The sequence below is a fragment of the Lissotriton vulgaris genome, chromosome 4_1, assembly GCF_964263255.1.
Source record: "Lissotriton vulgaris chromosome 4_1, aLisVul1.2, whole genome shotgun sequence".
Lineage (NCBI taxonomy): Eukaryota > Metazoa > Chordata > Amphibia > Caudata > Salamandridae > Lissotriton > Lissotriton vulgaris.
The window spans coordinates 571,449,534-571,467,420 of record NC_141691.1 but is presented as its reverse complement, the minus strand read 5'-3'; the positions used below and the strand labels follow the sequence as shown (position 1 = coordinate 571,467,420).

General features: G+C 45.8%; 1 protein-coding gene across 1 annotated transcript in view; it reads right to left on the bottom strand.

The window, feature by feature from the left end:
• The window catches only part of ITGA9 (integrin subunit alpha 9), an 885,057-nt gene that overhangs the window by 690,225 nt on the left and 176,945 nt on the right, over nucleotides 1-17,887 (bottom strand). Inside the window, exons 10-11 of the mRNA XM_086964777.1 lie at nucleotides 12,831-12,936; nucleotides 4,572-4,666 (exon numbers count right to left, since the gene is read on the bottom strand). Coding sequence (XP_086820903.1) covers nucleotides 4,572-4,666; nucleotides 12,831-12,936 — 201 coding nt within the window. The remainder of the gene's footprint in view (nucleotides 1-4,571; nucleotides 4,667-12,830; nucleotides 12,937-17,887) is intronic.

The window sequence follows — 17,887 nt, the reverse complement described above, 5'->3', positions numbered from 1 at the left end:
CACTCACACCGGCTGCTGAAACTCACCTAGTAAAGCCAAATATCTTTCCATGCACATTTTGCACCTGCACAATGCAGGTGGAAAATGTATACTGAAAAGGGTCTGGATTTAGGAATCAATCAATCAAAAGGTGCTGGGGAGGTGCAGCTCAGAGTTAGCCGAAACAGGTATTGAGGCTCCTCCGGAAGGTGCACAGTGATGTTGACCGGGAGCTCGTTCCAGGCTTTGGCTCCAGATGCGCAGGGTTTCTGCTAGAGTGAGATCGGCAGAGCGGAGGTTTCTTTTGGGTACGTGGATGGAGACCCTTTCGTTGAGGTATTTGGGTTCGGTGTTATGGAGGGATTTGTAGGTGTGGGTGAGTAGCTTGAAGGTTACTCTCTTCTCGACGGAGAGCCACTGGACGTCTCGCAGGTGTTGAGTGATGTGCTCATATCGTGGGATGCCGAGGACGAGCCTGGCTGCAAAGTTTTGGATGGTCTGGAGTTTGTGTAGCAGGGATTTGTTGATTTAAGCATAGAGGGCATTTTCGTAGTCCAGTCTGCTAGTTATGAGTGTGTGGGTGACCGTCTGTCTGGCTTCGGGGGGGATCCACTTGAAGGTCTTGAGGGTGGAGGCGGAGGGTGTTGTAGTAGGTTGAGGGGACGGCATTGATCTGTCGGGTCATGATGAGGGAGGACTCAAGTATGATGCCAAGGTTCCGGGCATGGACCATGGGGGTGGGGAGTTTGCCGAGGGCGGTGGGCCACCAGGAGTTGTCCCAAGCTGATGGGGTGGGTCCACGGACGAGGACTTCTGTCTTCTCTGAGTTGAGTTTCAGACAGCTGCTGCTCATCCACGCTTCAATGTCTTTCACTCTTTCTCAGGAGCTGAGTCTGGTGGTTTTGGGGTCCTCCTTGAGGGAGAGGATGAGCTGGGTGTCGTCAGTGTAGGATACTATGCTGAGTCCATGTTGTCTGACGATGTCGCAGAGGGGGCCCATTTAGATGTTGAAGAGCGTGGGACAGAGCGATGATCATTGGAGTACTCTGCAGTTGATCTCTATGGGTTCGGAGAGGAAAGGAAGGAGTCTGAGCCTTGGGGTTCTGTTGGCGAGGCAAGAGTGAAGCCATGTGTGGCCGGTTCCGTGTATACCGGCGTCCTGGAGTCTGTCTGTGAGAGTACGGTGGTAGACGGTGTCGAAGGCTGCAGATAGGTCTAGAAGGATGAGGGCAGCAGTGTGTCCTTGGTCAAGGAGTGTGCAGATGTTGGCTGTGGCAGCGAGGGGGGAGGTCTTGGTGCTGTGGTTACTGCGGAATCCGGATTGGGAGAAATGGAGGATGGGGTTCTCTTCGATGAAGTTTGTCAGCTGTGTGTTGACGATCTTCTCTGTGACTTTGGCTGCAAAAGGAAAGAGATAGGTCGTAATTTTTCAGGTCCATCGGGTCTGCAGAGGGTTTCTTCAGGAAGGGCTGACTTCTGCACGTTTCCAGTTGGGGAAAATGCAGGATTCGAAGGAGGCGTTGATGGTGCGTTGTCGCTCTGGCGCTATGGCAGCAGCGGGTCTGTCTAAGATGTGGGGCTGGCAGGGGGCTGTGGGTGCTCCTGAGTGAGTGCTCTTCATGGTTTTTATGGTATCTTCGGTGGTGACCGGGGTTCAGGCAGTGATGGTGGGCTGGCTGTCGTCGCTGGAGGGAAGGGAGGTTTCTGGGGTCTATTCATTGAAGTTATCATAGATGGCCTTGATTTTCAGGTGGGAGTAGGAGGAAAGCTTGTTGCAGAGGTACTGTGAGGGTGTGACGTCTGTGGCTTTGCTGGGGGGTTTGGTGAATTGCTGGATGATACAGAAGAGTTCCTTTGAGTTGCTGGAGTTGGTGAGGATTTTGTTCTGGATGAAGGTCCTCTTGGTGGATCTTATGAGTTGGTGGTATTCTGTCATGGTGTTCTTGTAGGTGGTCAAGTCTTCCGTGGTTTTGTTGTTTCTCCATTGTTTCTCGAGACGTCTGCAGGAGTGTCTGGCTTCTTGGAGGTCGTGGTGAACCAAGTGGCCTTCAGGGGTGTTGTCTTTCGATGGTGCGGAGGGGTGCAAACTTGTCTGCGCAGTTGGTGATCCAACGGTGTAGTTTCTTGGCTACAGAGGTGGCATAGTTCGTGGCGGGGGATCGTGGATGAGGGTGGAGTTGAGGTCCTCCTCTGTGACCATGCTCCAGTACCTTTGCGGAGGGCGTGGGATGGGTTTGTGAGCTTTGGCAGTGTTGAAAGAGAAGTGTACGCAGTGGTGGTCCATTCAGAGGGGGTGCATGGTGTGGCTGAAGTGGATGTTGTTCCCTCCTGCGAAGATGGGGTCGAGGGTGAGTCCTGCCTTGTGGGTAGGGGTGGTGAGGAGCTGTGTCAGTCCAATGTTGGCAAGGTTGTCCAGGAGGGTGGTGGAGTTGGGGGTCGCTGAAGTTGTCGAAGTGGAAGTTCAGGTCTCCAATGAGTATGTAGTCCATGGAGGCACTGGCATGTGGTGCGATGAGGTCAGCGATGGTAGTGGTGAATGCTGTTTGAGGCCCTGGAGGTCTGTATGCGAGGGTGCCATGAGACGTTGTTCCAGGTCTGGTATGGAAGTGAAGGTGTTCGGTGGTGGAGCGGGAGTCGCTCGTGCTGGAGGTGGAGAGTCGGAGGGAGTCCTTGTGTGCAATGGCAAGTCCTCCTCCTGGGCGGTTAGGATGGTCCTTCCTCTAGATCTTGTAACCATCAGGAATGGCGGTGGTGATGTCTGGGGCGGAGGAAGCATTGGGCCAGGTTTCTGTGAAGAAGGCGGTGTCTGATCAGAAGGTGTCGAGGCGGTCCTAGATCTCTACGGCATGTCTGTACAGTGAGCGCACGTTGAAGAGAATACACATTAGTGCTTTGGTAGAGCTGGCGTCTGGCGAGGGTGCGGCGGTCTGGGGGTGTGGAGGATGGTGAAAGATTGTCTGCAGTGTCTGCAGGAGAACTGACCGTGGGTGTTGTTGTTCCTTCCGGGGTTGAGTGTGAGGAGGGTGGCTCAGTCAATGCGGTGGGAGGTTGAGGAACCAGGGCCCCTGGCGCTGGGCGCGGTGGGGCCGTGGACTGGTGCAGAGGCGGGGTCAGCTGCAGCGGCACAACAGCAGAGGCGCTGGGGGAGAGAGAGCAGGTCTCTGAACAGGAATTCAGAGGTCACAATCAGGAAAGGGCTTGGTAAATATAGGACCATGTGTTATTCCCTATACTGGCCAAAAACCTGTGATAGCTGCTAAATGGCTGGAGAATCCAGCATCATTAACTCCGGGCTCTGTATCACCACTCCCAGTTACTAGCCAACTTGCAAAAGGGGTCCTAACTATAAAATCGGAGACCAAGAAAGACTTTGGGAGCTCTATAGTCTAAGTCCTGATTCCATGGCTCAGGATAAGTGGAGTTTTAGGACCATTAAAAATATTTACAATGGGAGAAAATCTGCAGATTGGAAAATGTTTTATTGTCGCTTTTGTAGGGCTATGGCTAAGAAAGGAAGATTGTCAGGACAGAACTAGGGAGGACGTTCTTACAAAATGCATATGAACACGGCTAACACGTATGTTTGTGGGCATTAACAAATATTTTATATGCCTTTTCACACTCTGGAATCACCCTTGAAGTTGCTTCTAAAAATACTAGAGGAAATGTGTTCGTTGGGATAGGAAATATGGTGAACAACCTTAAAATTACATGAAGATGTGAGAAGAGTTTGTGTTATAGTGAAAAACCTGCACAAGTAAGTATTGGTCAAGTAGGAGCAATCTGGCAAATCTAGGACCGCTGTCTATTTTCAGGACTGGTCCTGAGTACGATTGTGAATGCCTGAACATCAATAATCGAAACCAAAACAGGATGAAATCCTCTAGCAATAGATTTTTGACTTTTTGAACCTGTTTGTTTGAATACAGGTCCTTTGTAATTATGCCATATCCTTTTTGAACTGGTTTGGGGAAATTATTTAGGAGTTTTAGTGCAGCTTGATTCTGCAGGGTAAATAGGATGCACTTCACTAGCTTAAGAAGAACAGATGTGTGGCATGGGGTAATTTATATCGCCTTTCCACAAGCTTGTTATTTTTTTACAACCAGATTTGAAAAGTTTCAATGACACAAATATTCAGGACGCGTGCAGATTTATGCATGAGCTGGAGGATAATGGCAATACCTGTGAACCAGCATCAAATCTTTGGCAAAAGAGATGCTGCCTGATCGCCCACTGTATGTCATAAAATCATTTATGGTCACAGAAGAGGAAGATCACCAGATCAAAGAAACTTCTTCAGCATAGACACTCCAATTCAAAATGCACTTTACCTGCTACACATTTATGATTGACTTTCCTAAATGCTTCCCGAAGATCTTAAGGTAAAATAAGAAACATAGTGTGTTTGTTACCCGGAGATAAGTGGATATCCCTGTTCATATATGTAACTCGCAGTTGCTGTAGCTATCCTTCCATTAATCCATCCATCCATTAATCCATCCATCCATCTATTCATCCATCTACGTTCTATCCAGCTATTTATCTAACAAATAGTTTATACATAAAATTGCCAAAATGGAAAAGCTCACCATAGAGTACTTGGGAACAATCCCATCCGCATCGCCATGGTAGATGTAAACCGCTCCGGCATAGTTGTCTTCTTTTGGGGCGCCAATTGCAACATCTGTATACACATTAAAAACCACCAAAAGGAAATGTTCAGTTATTCATGCTGCCTTGCACCCTTCAATTGGCGCCCATCTTTCCCACCCCTCCCATCCCGTGCCTTAAAAGTAATAACAAGCTTGAGGGCGGAAATGTCAGTTCAGCTGAATTCAGAATTGTTGCCAAGAGCTGCTCGTTTGTCTTGGCATAAGTCAGCAGTACTCTTGCTCAGGCCTTCAAGAGAGCTGGTGATTGATGTGGCTTTTCTTATATCCTTATATTTTACGTTTTATGGCTCTAATGAAATAGATTGTGCTGCAAAAAAATGCCAAACCAAATGGGATGAGGAGTAAGCTGACGTTGGGCGAATGAAGTTCACTCTGGAGAGATCTGGGTTTTTGTACACTCTACAGCTTTCATCACTCCTCTAAGAAAAGCAGTTCCATGCAAGAGGGTGAAATGCGAGACAGGCTTCTGAGCTTAGTCACATGCCTGTAATACTAAAGGAAATTCAGGAGACATACATGTATATGTTAAGGCGAGGCCTGAATCCCATCTCTGCCCCTTGTCAGCTGATTTATTGTACACAAGGATCAATCAATTGCATTTGCACTCCAGTAAAAAAAAAACTCTTTATTTGCTTTTCGACCACATCCCTTGTGAAATGATTATCTATGCTGAGATGCCATACCCTACTGGGCATCAAAGTCCTGTAGGATCAGCATTTGTTAGTGAACAGGGCACTTGTTATCTGAATTTAGTGTCATGATCACTTCATACAGCCGTGCGATTTATCTATATTTTTACTTAACTTATCACAACTTCACATAACTTCAGACAACTTAGGGTAGCATTACTCAACATACCATTCATTCACTGTGCCACTGTGGAAACTGGGGCCAATAGATTTCGAGGAACACAATGGGAGAACTCAGAAAGCGCGCAGGGACATGAGTCAGAGTGGGCAACGAGCCAGAACCAGAAGAATTAGCTTCGGAAACTCTTAAGACTTGTGTCATCACTTCGTTTTCACCCGGTTTTTATCAAAAGGGACACTCGTACAACAGAGCGCACGAATGAAACTGTGAGAGGAGATAACGAGGACAAAGCAGAGCAAAGTGCAAATTCAGGATACGGAGGAGATCTGTGACATGTTCTGGCCGCGCAGCAAGCGACAACCACACAGAAGCAATGGCAACGCCTCTGAGAAAGTGGGACTTGTCTTTTCATGGCTAAGGAAGGTAGCTGGTGTGGTCGCTTTGTTTTCATTCTTCAGTTTGCAGGTTGTGCAGTGCTTCCTCATTCTGGTAGATCGTTAACATAAAGATTTGTAGGGGAAAGTAATTTTGTAAAGTCTGACCTAAATCTCGTTAAATTGCCTTTGAAGACTCAGATGAAGGACAAGAGTGAGCAAAACCAGGCACTCTTCTCAGCAAACACCTTACATTCTGGTTCATTACGGAAACACTGACCCAACATCCTGTTAAACAAGCGCTTTAGAAGCTGCCTATTCATTCATTTAGTCATTTAAGTGTGACTTGATCTTACTTGATCACTATATGTATGATCACCATATGTTGAAAGGGTTTCCAAAGATGGTCTTGCACCTCACCAGTCAAGCATATTACCACTTGCACTAACACATATACATTGCCTGGCAATAGGTGTGTGTTGAAGTTGAGTTGGTGTGTAAGCCGTTTGATATCTCCCTCCAGTCTCAGCCTGCAGAAACGCACAGCCCATTGAATCTGACACATTCACCTAACAGAGGTCCACTCTCGCTCACTCAACTCACCGCACATCCACAAAATGGTCTCAGACACCCCTCTGCGAGAGAAACCTTGTAACCATTTGGTAGTAATTCTCATGTTATCAAGAACACTACTAGCGGCAGATGCCCACTTTACAAATGTCAATAAAACATTTAGATGCCGTTACCACTGAGTGATATTGCATGGAATATAGACACAAGATTTAACTTCAGATCCCAGGAATTTCAACTGGAATTGGTTTAGGACGTTATTGCAACATGGTACGAAAAAGCAAGTGTTTGTTTCACTCTTTGGCACCAAGAGGGCACCATAAAATGTTGCCCTGGTGAAATAGTCGGTATGATGGAAGCTTCTGCTCTAAATTATTCAGAGGTGGACAGGAGATCTCGCTCATTCTCATCACATACAATTATGCAACAGAAGTGTAATAAAATATCTAATTCAACGTTAATGGAGGTTTATTTCATAACCTGCAATCATGTTGCATCCGTGGTGACAGCTTGCCAAAGTTTGCAGGCATTCAAGAGAAGGTTGTTCTCTGCTCAGGAAGTCAGGTTTTATGGTGATGCTTTGCTTGGTGTGTGGGTAAGGGTACTCGGTGCCTAGACCGAATTGGCGTTTACATGCTCACAGTCACATAATTGGGTGGTGCGCGAGCCTTGAAGAGTTTTGGGAAGGAAGAGTGGCAGCAGAACGGTGGAGTGCAGTGATGAGCAAAGAATGCCAAACATGGGCTTTTTCTTTGTGCGATGATTAGGAAAACGTTCTGAAAGAATTTAATGACTAAGCATATAGAATTTCAGAAATTACATTTTACCATGCCCATTCTGAATTCCCTTAGAAACACAGGCTCCTCTAAACCTCTGGATTGTTACTGGGACATCTTCAGTCGTTCATAGGTTACATTAAGGATTAATATATAAATGTAATATATATAAAATGTAAAGGAATGCTATTTTTAGGTCAAGGCCTACCAGACAGACCAGCTGCCATGTTTGTTAATGACATCTTGGGGACATTTGGAAAGCTTCCCTGGGAATGAATTTCGCCCATTGCTTACCATTGGCTTTGTGGTGTGTAACTCACATTTGCTTGTTTTCTGTTTGCTCGCTTTATTTGTTTAGGCTGTCCAGCTTGAGTTTGTCCCTTCCGTGGCCATACCTTATTTACTGTATTCTTCCACAGCTCACTTCCTGTAAACAGGCCTTTAAATCTTGTTCTTATCTTGTCATATTTGCTGTGCATTCAAAGACAGAGGTCAAATGTCAGGCTCTGTCTTCCTAGGGAGCTTGGTGTTTACTTTTCTTTCTCTGACTTCAAAGTGAGAGGATTTAAGTGACAATCATGCTGGCTACTGGGAGTGTGCTGCAGGAAGGCTGTAAGATGTTATTTTTTTCTAGCACACAACAAAAGTGAAATGTCTATAAATGAACTGTGCTGATGTTGCAGAATATATCAGAATTAGGAAAGCACAAATGAAGCACATTTTCGATAATTTTGAAGTGTGGTGGATAAAAATATTTTAATACGATCAAAACAAATCAATACACTAGGTGATGTCATTTCTACCCATTATCATTTGGGCACTGTATACTTTTATCAGTAAAACCGTGTCTGTGCAATTCTACTCTACCATGCATCCACTGCACTCTTCACCACTGCACTCTACACCAATCCAGTCTAGGCCACATCACTCCACTCTATGCAACTTCACCCTATGCCACTCTACTCTGCAACATTTTTCTCTATGCCAAACCACTCGACTCTGTACCACTCCATTGTACGCTACTGCACTTTATGCCAATCCACTCTACACCACTCTAATCTATCTGCACCACTCTAATCTATGCCACTCTATGCCACTGCATTCTACCCTACACCACTCCACTCTATATCACTTCACTCTACTCTGAAACAATCTACTCTATGCCACTGAACTCTGTGCCACTCCACTTTGTGCCAATGCACTCTACTCTGCGTGACTGCACTCTACACCACTCCAATGTACGCAGCACCACTCCACTCTGCACCATTCTGCTCTATGTCACTGCACTCCACTCTAATCAATGCACTCTACATCAATGCACCCTATCACTTTACTCCAAACCATGCGCTCTACGCCACTGCATTCTACTTGGCAATATACTCTACTCTGCAACACTCTACGCCACTGCAATCTACTCCCTTGTACCCTATGTTACTGCACTCTACACCACTTTATTCTTCTCTGCACCACTGTACTCCACTCCTCTCTATGCCACTCTACTCAGCACCAATCTATGCCAATGCACTCTACACCACTTTACCATACACCACTGCACTCTATGACAATCTATTCAGCAACACTGCACTCTCTATCACTCAACTCTATGCCACTGCACTATATGCCACTGCACTCTATGTAACTGCACTCTATGCAAATGCACTCTACTCTGTACTACTTTACTCTACACCACTCTATGCCAATACACTCTACTCCACTACACTTTATTTTACTCTACTCTGCATTACTTCACTCTACCACTGCACTTTACCCTGCGTCACTCCACTCTACCTTGCACCACTCCACTCTATGCCACTTCACTCTACGCCACTCTACTCTGTAACACTGCACTCTCCACCACTGAACTCTCTGTCACTCTACTCGGCACCACTGCCCTCTATGCCACTGCACTCTACTCCAGTAGTTCAAGTTCAAGTTCAAGCATTTATATAGCGCACTACTCACCCAGAGGGTCTCAAGGCGCTTGGGATGGGGTTCATTATTTATCGAATAGCCAGGTTTTAAGTTCTTTTCTGAAGGAGATGTGGTTCTGTGTAAGGCGGAGGTGGGTGGGGAGTGAGTTCCAGGTCTTGGCAGCCAAGTAGGAGAAGGATCTACCTCCCATGGTGGATCTTTGGATGCGCAGAGTTGCGGCGAGGCCTTGATAGGAGGATCTTAATTGGCGGGTGGGTGTGTAGAAGGATAGTCGAGTGTTGAGGCATTCGGGCCCTAGCTTGTAGAGGGCCTTGTGTGCGTGGGTGAGGAGACGGAATGTTATTCTCTTGTTGACGGGGAGCCAGTGGAGGTCTTTCAGGTGGGCGGTAATGTGATTTTGGCGAGGGATGTCCAAAATGAGTCTCGCTGATGCGTTTTGGATACGTTGGAGTTTTTCAGTAATTTGGCTGTAATTCCGGCGTAGAGGGTGTTTCCGTAGTCCAGTCGACTCGTGACTAGTGCGTGGGTGACAGTTTTTCTTGTCTTGGAGGGGATCCAACGGAAGATTTTTTTGAGCATACGAAGTATGTTGAAGCAGGAGGATGAGACGGCGTTGACTTGTCTGGTCATCGAGAGTGAGGAATCTAGGATGAAGCCCAGGTTGCGTGCGTGATCTGTGGGTGTGGGTGCTGTGCCCAGAGCCGAAGGCCACCATGAGTCGTCCCAGGCAGAGGGGGATGATCCTAGGATGAGCACCTCCGTTTTGTCTGAGTTAAGTTTTAGGCAGCTGGTTTTCATCCATTCGGCAACTTCTTTCATACCTTCGTGAAGATTGGTTTTGGCGGAGTTAGGGTCTTTGGTGAGGGAAAGGATCAGCTGGATGTCGTCAGCGTAGGCGATGATGTTAAGGTTGTGTTGACGCGCGATGGATGCGAGTGGACTCATGTAAACGTTGAAGAGGGTGGGACTGAGTGATGATCCTTGTGGTACACCGCAAATGACTTCGGTAGCCTCTGATTTGAATGGGGGAAGTCGTACTCTTTGGGTTCTTCCGGCGAGGAAGGAGACGATCCAGTCCAATGCTTTTCCTTGTATTCCGATATTGTTGAGGCGTTGTATGAGGGTGCTATGACAGACTGTGTCGAAGGCCGCGGAGAGGTCGAGTAGAATGAGGGCCACTGTTTCTCCGTTGTCCAGTAGTGTTCGGATGTCGTCTGTGGCTGCGATGAGGGCGGTTTCAGTGCTGTGTTTGGCTCGAAAGCCGTTCTGTGAGGGATCGAGGGAGTTGTTGGCTTCGAGGAAGGTGGCGAGTTGGCTATTGACGGCTTTCTCGATGACTTTTGCCGGGAAAGGGAGGAGGGATATTGGGCGGTAGTTTTTGAGTTCAGAGGGGTCTGCTGTGGGTTTCTTCAGGAGGGCGCTGACTTCGGCATGTTTCCAGCTTTCTGGGAAGGTAGCAGAGTTGAAGGAACAGTTGATGACATCACGGAGGTGGGGTGCGATGATGGAGTCTGCTTTGTTGAAGATGTGGTGGGGACGTGGTTCGGTTGGCGAGCCAGAGTGGATGGAATTCATAAGGCGGATGGTGTCTTCGGTGGTGATTGGGTTCCAGGAGTTGAGATTGTTGGAGGGCGGTATAGGTTCTGAGGGGGGTGGGTAGGATTGTTCGTTGGTATTGTTTTCGAAGCTGTTATGTATGACGGCAATTTTGTTGTAGAAGAAGGAGGATAACGAATCGCAGAGGTCTTGGGAGGGGGTGATGTCGTTTGAGGCTGCGGTGGGGTTGGTAAATTCTTTGACAATATTGAATAGTTCCTTGCTGTTATGGGCATTGTTGTCGAGTCGATTCTTGAAAGCTGATTTCTTGGTGGATCGAATCAGCTGGTGGTGTTTGCGGGTGGCTGCCTTGAAGGTGGTCATGTTGTCGGTGGTTGGGTTTTTTCTCCATGTTTTCTTGAGCGTACGGTAAAGTTTCTTGGATTTTTTAAGGTCATCGTTGAACCAGGGGCCTTTTTGCTGTCTTGTTTGGTGTGATGGTTTTTCAAGGGTGCTAATTAGTCAGCGCTGTGAGTGATCCATTGTTTGAATTTGATGGCAGCTTGGTTAGGGTCAGATGAGAGGGCGGTGGGTTTTGGTTGAGCGATGTGAGGAGTTGGTCGGTGGTGATTTTGTTCCATTTTCTTCGGGGAATAGGTTGTGGGGTGTTGTGGGTCGAGGTGGTTTTGTAGCTGAAGTGAACACAACTGTGGTCCGTCCAATGGAGAGCTGTGGTGCGATCGAAGGAGATGTGTTTGCTGGAAGTGAAGATTGGGTCTAGCGTGTGTCCGGCTGTGTGGGTGGGGGTGTCGACAAGTTGTTTGAGTCCGAGATTGGCTCTACTCTTCGCCACTCTACTGCACTCTACGCCAATGCAATGAATTGCTACTACACTCTAAGGCACTATAGTCTGCACCACTGCACTCTACGACAATCTACTCCGTGCCAATGCACCCTACGCCACTTCACTTTACTCTGAAACAATTTTCTCTAGGCCACTATATTCCACTCTGTGCCGTTCCACTCTACGCCACTCCACTCAACCAGGGGCGTACCACAGGCTCCCACATCCCCCGCGGTGCGGGGGGGGCCACAGCTGCAGGGGGCCCCCTAAGCACAGTACTCGGGGGCCCCTCCGTGTAGATTGCAGGGGGGCCTTAAACTTTCGTTACACCACTTCATTCAACCCTGCACCACTCCACTTCACTCAGCACCACTCTGCTCTACACCACTGCACTCTATGCTACTCCACTCCACTCTGTGCCACTCCACTCCACTCTGTGCCATTCCACTCTATGCCATTGCACTTTGCGCCACTGCAATCTATGCCACTCCACTCTATAACACTCCACTCCACTCTGTGCCACTCTACAGAACTACTCTACAACGACGCTCTACGCAATTCCCTCTATGTCACTCCGTGCCATTTTACTCCACTTTAGTCTACAGCACACTACTCCACTCTATGTCACTCCACTCCACGCCACTCTATGTCATTCTGCTCTATGACACTCTACTCTACTCCACTCTACGCCACTCCAATTTCAAACACTCTACTCCACTCTACTACACTAGTCCACACTGTGCCACTCCACTCTATAACAATCTACTCCACTCTATGCCACTTTAATTTACAACTCTCTATTCCACTCTACGTAACTCTACGTAACACCCTCCATGGCACTACACTCTGCTCTATGCCACTCCACAACACCCTGTGCCACTCACCAACACTCTACTCCATTCTGACACTGTATGCCACTCAACTCTATGCCACTCTACTCCACTCTATTCCCTTCCACTATACAACACTGTACACCCTCCACGACACCCCTCAACACTCAACACCACTCCATTCTTTGTCACTCCATGATACTCCACTTCACTTCACTACATGCCACTCAACTCTACTCTACGCTTCTCTACACCACTTCACACCACTCCACGCCATTCTATGACACTTCAGTGTACTCCACGACAATCCACTTTATGACACTCCTTGCCACTCTCGTTTACCACACTAACTTTTAGCCATGCTGAACAGCACCCGAGCTGGTGTTCAAAATGGAAAAAACTTATTGGCAAAGCCATTTGACACTTTTAATTGTAGGTATTATATTTCAAGGTGTGTACCTACTTATTCCCAAACAAACATCAGTTCGAGACAAGGTGCTCACCTGGGTATCCATCATCATCGATATCGCCAAGAGCAGCCATGCTTTCTCCAAAGTGAGCATTGTATGCATTGTCACCATTCAGAACGAGCTGCTCCTCCAGGACGCCCTAGCAACAGAAAATAGGACAGGCTAAGAAAAACACTGTGACCGGGCAGCTGAACGTTCAATACTAAGAGAAAGAATACCTCCCCTTTGCTGCCAGACAGCAAGTGCACAAACACATCTCAGGAAGCACCTGGTCACTGCCACCACACCCCTTCGCCGCCCAGAGCCTCTGGGCAGCTGAAGGCTCTAACTGGCAGTCGCACAGTCAACTCTCTCACCATCAGCCTTTTTTACGGAAAACTCTAAAGGCGTTAGGAGATGAGCTATGACTGGTGAAGAGAGTCATTTGGTAGGGTTCAATGAGTTACACACAGAATGCTTGGAAGGTTTTCAATTCCAAAATAAATTGTACAATATCCAACCATTGCTGGATAAGTCTATTCAATATCTAATTTATGAAAGGTTCCACTAAGTTAGAATTCTGATAAATATAGAGGTGGATCCCAGAGTACACCCCTCAAATGAAGACCCCAGTGTTGTCATTGAGAGTGATTTAGCCTGCTATTTGCTTTACACAGAGAATAGTGGTAGCCTTGGCCGCCCAATCTATAAAATTACTTTATATTCTTAGAAATTGCTGTTTTCTTTGACCACTGCAGAGATGAATGTCCTTGAATGGCAAGCAGAGCTGTTCCCAATATCAATATCAGCACTGTGTTTTTCTAACAGTGAATACGACAAACTTCGAAACCACTGATGCTCTTTCTTTTATTTTCAAAAACAGGACATTAGGCTGCCAGGGGGGCATACTCTTAAGTAGAGGACAGCCAACACTCCCTCAAACCAGGTTTGTTGAAAACCAAAGGTTGGCGGCAACTGAACCAATACTTCACAGCCACAGGTTATTTCAGCCTGAACCCCTGGTTATCAGCAGACCTACCATCTCTCTGTACTACAAAAGGCTCAGTGCACCACCTATGGCTTGCTTTACTCCACCCGCAGGTATCTAGGTAGCTGTGCGTTATATAAGATGCTTTTGTGTTCTGAGTTCTGGCTCATAAGTATTGTGAATGGAGACCAGGTTTGGATAAAGTTGTCAGATGACGCCCAAGTCAACAAGGAAGCAGTACTCCCAGCCTGGATTTTTGTTTAACAATAGTGTGCTTTCTAGAAGTTGTGGTCCTGGTTTGCTCTAGTTAATGCAACTTCGCTAACACATCTAAAAATAATAATTAGTGAAGAAAAATCCCAGGACTGGAGCACTGCACCCTTGATGACATGGAGTCACTTGATATCCATAATTGTTTGCAAGGACATGTTGCATGTAGCACAAAATGATGGTTCCACTGAACAGGATCAGAATAGATGTTGCCTTCTACCTTTCATGTCAATGTAGTGTAGTGAGAAATGAGAACAGTTGTCCTGAGTCTAGAACCTACCAAAAACCTGTGGGTGAAGTGAGTGCCTACAATCATTCAGATTCCTACACCGTCTGAAGATTCCAACTGCAGCCAGATGTTCACTAGATGCAAACATCTAAAGTATTGTCGCTCCTCAGGACTTACTTAAAGATCTGAATTCCAGACGCAATAGACATCCTCTTTAGATCTTTGATTTTGGAGATCAGTTTAGCAGCAACTGGTTTCCCATTGAACTTTCTCCAGACACCCCTTGTCACCGACCACCATGATAATTAAACACTTGACTATGACTTTGGGCTAGATCTTTGGCACCCAAAACTGTAACTCTTTTGTGGTTAGGAATAACTGTTCATTTTTGGGGTATTTATACATTTGGAGACTTGGTGACATTTTGACAGACTCTCAATAGCACGGGCTCAAACACATTGAGCTGACTTCCCTTTCACTATCGTCATATGTAAAAATCAGAATAAAAACAGACATATCATGACACACAAAAACACTGTCTCACTTTAAACAAAGCTGAGTTATTCTGAAGACAATCAAGAGCTCAGAAACACTCCCTCATTGGATAACATAGCCTATGGGTCCCAAGATTACTTGAACTACAGTGTGAAAGATTATCATAAGCTCTGTAAAGGAGAGGAGCCATACCTTTGCTGGAATCTTCGTTTTTGATTTGTAAATAACGATCTTCTGTTTAAAAAAATCTATAACTGTGACTGGACCTTTAGTTCATTTGGTGTATTTACGGTGACTATTGTGCCTGAGTTCCAACCTATTAATTCCTTCTGAAGTCGTTATCAGGGTCAGACTGGACTATATGGCCATCAGGTGGTGCCCAGCAAGCTGGTCTGACAGAGAAGAGTGTGAACTACAGTTTGATGTTCGTGGGCCTGTTCTTACTGTACAAGTTCAAAACTGCCCCTGTTTGCAGACAGGGGCCACTTTTTAAATATTTAATTCCCAAATGGGGGCCACTTTTATTTTGGTGCCCGGGCCTATTTCCTGTCCTAGTCCAACTGGTCTTTACTGCTCAACTTAGTTACCCTTGGAGCATCAATTGTAGAAAGGAGTAAATCAGTTCTATATTTGAAGTACATTAATGCCAGAAACCTTGGAATGTCTGTGGTAAATGGCAGTACCCACCACAACACCGCACAGAAAGTACTACCTATATCATGATCCAGGGAAAAGTTCTCGAGATCACACTACAAAACACCTAATCTGATGGTGATTTGCACGTTTACCTAAATGTTCCACAAAAAATAAATTCTGCACTTTATGGGATGACAGCTCAAACCCAGTTTTCTAGCTCGCCTTGGTCCACCTCTGTGGCCCATCACTCCTTGACTATCCCGGCCACAAACACCAGCCCTGCGTACATCTGCCAGTTAAATGACCGACCCTTTCTTGATCCACTCCACAATGTCTCCTCAAAGGAGGTTACAGTGCACGTTATTACTCAGCTTGCCTCTATTAGAGGAAGCGTCAAAACAATTCTTCAGGTTTCATAATGCTTATTAGTGTAAAGAAAAGTTCACAGGAAATTCCATACGCTCTGTGATGCTGGACCTGCCCATCATAACAATGTATCCTGGAAAGGCAAAAGAGGACCAAAATGTCCCTAGAACAAATGGCAAGAGGACCCAGTGCCCGACTAGTCCTCTTGAAACCTTGCTGAGGACGCCTCCTTCTTTCTGTACCCTGGTTGGCTTATTATGGATTGAGATTCACATAGAGGGACTGCCAGAGCATGCAAAATCAATGGAAGGGAAGTTAACACTTCCACCTCTTTGCACTGGGCCACCAGACCCATTCCAAGGCTTTGCTGCCGGGGAATGCTGAAGGGGATCTGTCTATTAACTCCACCTACACCTCCTTGGAGGTTCTAGCCTCAGACGTCGATTTATTTTCAAGAGTGAAAAGTGCAGGTGTCCATTTTGCAGAGCTGCAGCTTTCCGAGCGCAGGCCTCCCACATTAACAATTTCAGGGGCTCTACAAATGCCAGACCACAAGAGCAGTTTCATTCTGGGAAACAAGGAAATACGGTCGAACACTAAAATATGAGTATAATGCTGAACTATAGTGCAGAAATCTCTCCGACTCCCAGGCATTACTTTTGCTTTTAGACAGAGCCAGGCACCCTTGGCTGGTAACATAACACACGTATAGTAATTTTATTTTTCTTTTCACTGGTGGTTATATTGAGCGAGAGAGTGTCGGTGCAAGTTCCTAGGGAGGTGATGAGCTGCTGGTCAAGTCAACCTGCAATGCCCATCTTATGCTTTCTTTGTTTATATTCAGGTTTTCCTTTAACACAAGCTGTGTTTATTTGTATTATAGTTTTTAAGAGTCCTGTACGTGCCCAATGAACTAAGGCAGGAAAACACGATTCCTTGTATGTCTCGGGCAATATATGGTATACATATTAAGAGTTTCTCATGACCTTAGCAATTCCTTGCTAGCTAGCCAAATACTGCAGCTGACTCTGACTTCGGAAGAATGGAGAATACAGGAAGTGGCACTGCAGCTGATACCTGAAGTACCAATTGTGGGAGCAGAAATTTGTATGAAGTGGAAAGAATAATCGCACGTTTGCTCTATATGCCGCTATTTTGCACAGACAATGAGTGTGAAAGTACCGATAAACTACTCATGGGAAGGGAAGGAACTTACATTATATAATTTTCTGCACAGCAGCATCGATCAATTTCAAAATATTCCTTTTGCAGCTCTCACTAAGGAACAGGGAAAGTAAAGCTGCGTGTGTCTAGAATCACATAATGGGTCTTGTGAAGGCGCTAGGACTACAAAAGGAAATAAGGTACCCTTTAAAAATTATTTGTTTTAGGTCTCAGAAAACGGGGAAAACAAAACATCTTGAAACAACATTTCCCACCTGACCTGTATTACTTACAACAATAGTTCTATCCACTGTGCCAACCACCTCCTACTGCAGGAATAACTACATGGAATTAGTTCGTGTATGTTTTATTTCATTTTTTATTATTTACTTATCTTAGTGGTCATCTTATCAAATTACTTAACTGACAAATACGATACATATTTTGCAATCATATAGCCATATACAAACGAATTCTTGATAAACTATGTTTCTCAAAGAAGTTTTTTAAATTTAAATAAAGGCGTTGGGACTACCTAACTCGAAAATCCTCATATTAACCACTGCATGAACATGGAAAATATTGCAGTAAGCGGATGTTGCAAACTCCCAGTAATGCAAGAGAGCAGTGCAAAGCTTATTTTAAGGCGCCAAAATGAACTGCAAGGGCTGATGTTCAGTGAACTGTTTTTAAGTCTTATTGTGAGTGGTGTAGTGCATGCCAATATTCACTACAGTAATGATCGAAAATCATTGCCACACTGGGAGAATAGTGTACAAAGATTGTATTCACAAAAAGGGGTTGCAAATTGTGCACAAAATTATTGCAAATGCACTCTGATTTTGTGAATCGATCTAGGCACAAATAAGTCAGTTCACAAAATATTGAATCGCGGGAGGATCTCAGAACGACCTGTCTAATTCATATTAATAGGTCTCAATTCTTTTTAAAGAAACCTGATTT